We start from the raw sequence: 6,000 nt of genomic DNA on the forward strand, positions 1-6,000 counted from the left end.
GGCAGCTGTGTGTGTGTGTGTAGTATGAGTGATGTGTGTGTGTGTGTGTAGTATGAGTGATGTGTGTGTGTGTGTGTGTGTAGTATGAGTGATATGTGTGTGTGTGTGTGTAGTAGAGTGATTGTGTGTGTGTGTGTGTGTGTGGTATGAGTGATGTGTGTGTAGTAGTGTGATATGTGTGTGTGTGTGTGTAGTATGAGTGATGTGTATGTGTAGTATGAGTAGGGATGGGTATCGGTTCCCAGTGAATCGATTCCTTGGAATCGTTAGCAAAATTCCTTAACGATTCTCTGTGCTGTTAAACAATTAAAATTCTAAGTTTAATAATGGATTAAAAATCGATATGCTCAGTTTAATAATGGGACACGCGAACGTCTGTCTGAATAAACTATAAAAGTTCGCGCATAGACAGACTGCAGCAAACATGGCAACTAGGAAGAAGCGTTCTAAAGTTTGGTTGTATTTCACACGACAAAATAACAACAACGCCACTTGTAACGCGTGTAAAAAGTCTATTTCGTCGAAGGGAGGAAATACTACAAATATGAAGAAGCATTTGAACACACAGCATGGAATGAAGTTACTGGAACGTCATGTGTTCAATGCATGCAGCAGCGCAGCTAACGTTCGCGCTTCATCTCTATCTAAGGTAGAGCTAAACTGCTCAAAAGTGATCACAACCACTTGTTACTGTGTGAAGCAATTTGCCTTTATTGTGTGTAGTCGATCTAGTTATCTTCTGTCCCGTCGTTTGAAGCATACATTTTAGCTCCGGCATTCGTCTCCCATTAGTATTGATCTTATTGATCATTTCACGTTATCGGGGCGGCGTGTGTTATCAGCAAACGTTCGCGTGTCGGATTATTAAACTGAGCATATCGATTTTTAATCCATTATTAAACTTAGCATTTTAATTGTTTAACCTTTTAATAGTCCTGTTAAATGTGCCTGAAAACGCCTAAACAACATACCCAAAGTACATTGAAAGCTGTTGTTGAACCATTTGGAGTACATGCATGAAAATGGTCTCTTTTGAAAGGTGACACTGAAGTTATTTCCCCTGTTGTTAGGACCCCTGTAAGTCCTACTGGTGTTGAGTAATAGAAGCTTGAACACAAGGAAACTGAAAGTTTCTATCTCCGACTAGATTTTGTTTTGAAAACAGAGGCCTGAAGAGGCCTAGTAGTAGGTATTAGCTCATTTCAGAGCCAGTCAAAGCCAGTTTGAGAAATTCGTTTAGAACGAGTGTGTGTGTGGGGGGGGGTGCAGGACGCACAGACCTAGTTGGCTGTAGAGGGGAACATTGATAAGAGAATCGATAAGGAATCGATAAGCAGGAATTGATAAGGAGTCGGAATCGTTAAAATCTTATCAATACGCATCCCTAAGTATGAGTGAATTGTGTGTAGTAGAGTGATGTGTGTGTGTGTGTGTGTAGTATGAGTGATGTGTGTGGTATGTGTAATATGTGGCGTGTTTGTGTGTTTGGTATGAGTGATATGTGGTGGGTGTGTGCGTGTGTATGGTATGTATGGTATGAGTCATACTGTATACAGCATATCTGATGTGTGTGTGTGTGTGTGTGTGTAGAGTGATGTGTGTGTGTGTGTGTGTAGAGTGATGTGTGTGTGTGTAGAGTGATGTGTGTGTGTGTGTGTGTGTGTGTGTGTGTAGAGTGATGTGTGTGTGTGTGTGTAGTAGAGTGATGTGTGTGTGTAGTAGAGTGATGTGTGTGTGTGTGTGTAGTAGAGTGATGTGTGTGTGTAGTAGAGTGATGTGTGTGTGTGTAGTAGAGTGATGTGTGTGTGTGTGTGTGTGTGTGTGTGTAGTAGAGTGATGTGTGTGTGTGTGTGTGTGTGTGTGTGTGTGTGTGTGTGTGTGTGTGTAGTAAAGTGATGTGTGTGTGTGTGTGGTAGAGTGATGTGTGTGTGTGTGTCCTGTATGGGGGAGCGGCTGAACGTGCACAACTTCCCTGAACCAATCAGGCATCATTAGAAATGTTGTCAGAGTCAGGGAGACTGATCTCTCACATCCATCACACACCAACAGGAACAGACACACATTCACATGTGAAATATTCACACGCATTCATTCGACTGAAAACTCACATCCACATATGTTAAATGCTTGCAGCGATACATATAGCACAAACATTGTTAAATACTAGGTGACCAAACACCAGAGATGGGAAGTAAGAAATACAAATACTTTGTTACTGTACTTAAGTAGATTTTTCTGGTATCAGTACTTTTTTTTTTTACTATACATTTTTCTGACAACTTTTTACTTTCACTCCTTAAATTCTTTAGACAAATATCTATACTTTATACAGAGGGTTTCCTTTAGATATGTACCTAAACCAACCTAAAAAGCCTCTATATAAATGTATATATTGTGTTTACATACAGGTCTGCTGTGTGCTGCTGTTTACAGTCCTCTAACTCCTGCTCTAGACAGTATGGACTGGAGTGTATACATGGTGGAGTCTGAACATACAGTTTTTCACAGTTCCAGCTCTCAGAACAACTGGAAAGTGTTGTGAGATGGGATGTGCTGGAGGTTAAACCATCTGAATCAGGACTGTTCCTTCTGAACGCACCTAGCTCGAAGACCCTGCTTGTGCAGGAGTTTGTTTTCTTATACTGAATACAAAACTCTCTTTATCACCTTCTCCCTCTCTCCCCCCTCCCCTCTCTCCCCTCGTCCCTCTCTCCTCCCCTCCTCCCCTCTCTCCCCCCCTCCCCTCTCTCCCCTCCTCCCCTCTCCCCCATCCCCTCTCTCCCCCCCAGGTCTCGTAGTACAGATCCAGTATGCACCAGTCTCCAGGCCCAGATTCTGACGTGCTACAGGGACAACAGAGACCAGACGCTCCACTGTTCCGACCTGGCCAAGCAGTACATGCGGTGCATCGACGCCGCCAAGAAGGTGACTGTCCAGTCTAGACCACGCGTATCTACGCTACCCTACACTGACCTACCGTAGCACACACGTTCTAGCCTATGCATATCTACACCACACTAAACTTATCTATGAGAGGATACACATTCTAGTGCAGGGGTGGGGAACGTCATTTGGTCCGGCCAATCATTTGGTCCGGCCCGCCATGGCACTGCAGGAACCATATTATTAGGTGCATTATTCGTTGGCAGCAGCACTATTTTAATATGTGGAAGAGGACCGTGGAGGCACGCAGCGTTGCGTACCAATGTACCAAAAAAATTCGCTTGCGCGCTCGCATTACGTGTGGAATTCCTTTCTAGCAAATCAAACCCAGAATACGTTCTTGGTTTGGGCTAAGCCCCGAATGTTTACAACGTATGGCTCTGCGCCTGATTAACACTCAGATCGATAAGCAGTCTCAAAAATGGTAGCAATATAAAAAATAATACGATCCCTTTCCGTAATCATGATACCCCCCAAGAAATGTTCGATGCACCCCTAATCAAAGCAGGCTGCATCCGTGCCAGCTAACATCACAAACCTCACCAAAGAGAAGCAGTTCCAGCCATCACATTAGGGGTGAGTTAATTAAATGTTTGACCAAATATAGCAGGCACATTTTTAAGTTGATAATTCTGTACGGCCCCCGAATGATTTTATAAATATCCAAATGGCCCTTGGCAGAAAAAAGGTTCCCCACCCCTGTTCTAGTGCAAGTTATATTTATACCATACACATTCTAGTGCACGCTATATCTATACCATAATAACATTTGGTGAAGTCGTCCGTCATGCATTCAGTTAGTCAAAGCTGGTTGCATGTCTGTTCCCATGTTGCACTTTTGCAAAAACACAAAACAAGCTCATGGGTAGTCGGCTGTACAGGCCAGATCTACTCGTTCTGGAGCAGGCTGGCAGGCAAGCAGGCTGGCAGGCTGGCAGGCTGGCAGGCTGGCAGGCTCCTGTTCTCTCGAACTACAGACATCTGAACACTGGCCTTGATGAAGAGAGAAACTCCAGCGCACCTCCGGAGTGATCCAGTATTCAGCTCCCTCCTTCTCCCTCAGAATCCATCAATACAGACTAGAACCCAACCCTGCAACCCTGATGACACTCAGAAACAAAGCTCTGGGAGTCATAAATAATGGGCTGTGTTCTGGTCCAGGGGCCTTCTGAATATCTTTAGGGTTAGCTACTTACCTCCTTGAGTTCTTGTTTCCGTGGCTCCTTGCTATCTTGGTAGCTTGGATCCTGAATCCTTGGGTCCTTTTAACTGTGGCTCCAGGTTCCTTGGTTCCTTGAAAGTTCCCAGTGTTATTTGAACACTCAGGCTGGGAAGGACATTCAGTTTGGCAGCCTTGGTTTCTTATTAGTTTAAAGCGATCTTGATCAGACACACACACACCAAATACAGCTCCTCTGCTGTGTGTGTGTGTGTGTATGCGCTTGCAGTCATGCTTACTTTAAACGGGTGTGTGGTGATTTCATTGCACTGAGCTGAACCAACAGCAAAGTTCCTCCACAGACCAGTTCAGCTAGATAACGAGATCTGAAATCACAAACCTTTGAAAGCAGGGGAACACACACACGCAAACACACACAGACAGAGACACACACACACACAAGGACAGAGACACACACACACACAAGGACAGAGACACACACACACACGGACAGAGACATACATAACACACACACACAGTTAGTGAACCAGAGCTCAGTGAGGCAGCGATGCTCATCCGCACCAGACCCACAGGACAACAGAGAACACATCAACACTCCTCTCATCTCTCTGTCTGTCTCTCTCATCTCTCTCTCTCTGCCTGTCTCTCTCTCTCATCTCTCTCTCTCTCTGCCTGTCTCTCTCTCGTCTCTCTCTGTCATCTCTCTGTCTCTCTCTGTCTCTCTCTCATCTCTCTCTCTCTGCCTGTCTCTCTCTCGTCTCTTTATCTCCCACGTTCATTTGCTTTTGAGTCAAGTCGTGGTGTGTGTTATGACCTGCAGAGCTGAGTCTCCACTGATGATGCACACAGCTGATCATTGATTCATAAGCGGCCTTTAGGATGAGAACATTCCTCACTCCATATCCATATCAAAACACACACACACACACAGACAGACATAAAGCTGATTCAAATGAAAGACATGAAAGACATATCTGTGTGTGTGTTGTTATCTGGGCCTAGGTGTGTGTGTTGTTATTTGGGCCTAGGTGTGTGTGTGTGTTGTTATCTGGGCCTAGGTGTGTGTGTGTTGTTATCTGGGCCTAGGTGTGTGTGTGTGTGTGTTGTTATCTGGGCCTAGGTGTGTGTGTGTGTGTGTTGTTATCTGGGCCTAGGTGTGTGTGTGTGTGTGTTGTTATCTGGGCCTAGGTGTGTGTGTGTTGTTATCTGGGCCTAGGTGTGTGTGTTTGTGTGTTGTTATCTGGGCCTAGGTGTGTGTGTGTGTGTTGTTATCTGGGCCTAGGTGTGTGTGTGTGTGTTGTTATCTGGGCCTAGGTGTGTGTGTGTGTGTTGTTATCTGGGCCTAGGTTTGTGTGTGTGTGTTGTTATCTGGGCCTAGGTTTGTGTGTGTGTGTGTTGTTATCTGGGCCTAGGTGTGTGTGTGTGTGTGTTGTTATCTGGGCCTAGGTGTGTGTGTGTGTGTGTGTTGCCATCCAGGCTGGGGTGGGGTCAGAAGAGCTGAACCAGACAGGGCTTATTAGTGCTCTGACAACGCTCCACCACGCTACGAGAGAGAGGAGGAAGAGAGAAAGAGACAGAGAGGAGGATGAAGAATGATAAGATTATTGTGTGAGAGACACTGTGTGTTTATGGGACAGAGGGAATTCTAGAGACATTAAGAGAGATGTTCATGCGTGGGTCCCTTCTGGCAGGGCTGGAAGCAGGTTCCCCCTGTGTGGGCTGATCCTGCTCATTTACACACTGACTGGAGATTCTTCTAGAAGTGTGGAGATGACCTCCACCTAACTCTGCAAACAGACTGTCGGGAAGAGAGACACCAGGAGACACACAGTTAATGGAGAGAGTGAGAACATCGAGATGGAGGGAGTGTGTTGGGG

General features: G+C 45.3%; 1 protein-coding gene across 3 annotated transcripts in view; it reads left to right on the forward strand.

The window, feature by feature from the left end:
* The window catches only part of chchd6a (coiled-coil-helix-coiled-coil-helix domain containing 6a), a 36,024-nt gene extending 33,027 nt beyond the window's left edge, over window positions 1-2,997 (forward strand). For all 3 annotated transcript variants that reach the window (XM_062456127.1, XM_062456128.1, XM_062456129.1), the window contains exon 7: window positions 2,790-2,997. In XM_062456127.1, the coding sequence (XP_062312111.1) occupies window positions 2,790-2,982 (193 nt within the window). In that variant the 3' untranslated portion in view covers window positions 2,983-2,997. The remainder of the gene's footprint in view (window positions 1-2,789) is intronic.
* The last annotated feature ends 3,003 nt before the right edge of the window (window positions 2,998-6,000 follow it).

The sequence above is a fragment of the Osmerus eperlanus genome, unplaced genomic scaffold (assembly GCF_963692335.1).
Source record: "Osmerus eperlanus unplaced genomic scaffold, fOsmEpe2.1 SCAFFOLD_134, whole genome shotgun sequence".
Classification (NCBI taxonomy): Eukaryota; Metazoa; Chordata; class Actinopteri; order Osmeriformes; family Osmeridae; genus Osmerus; species Osmerus eperlanus.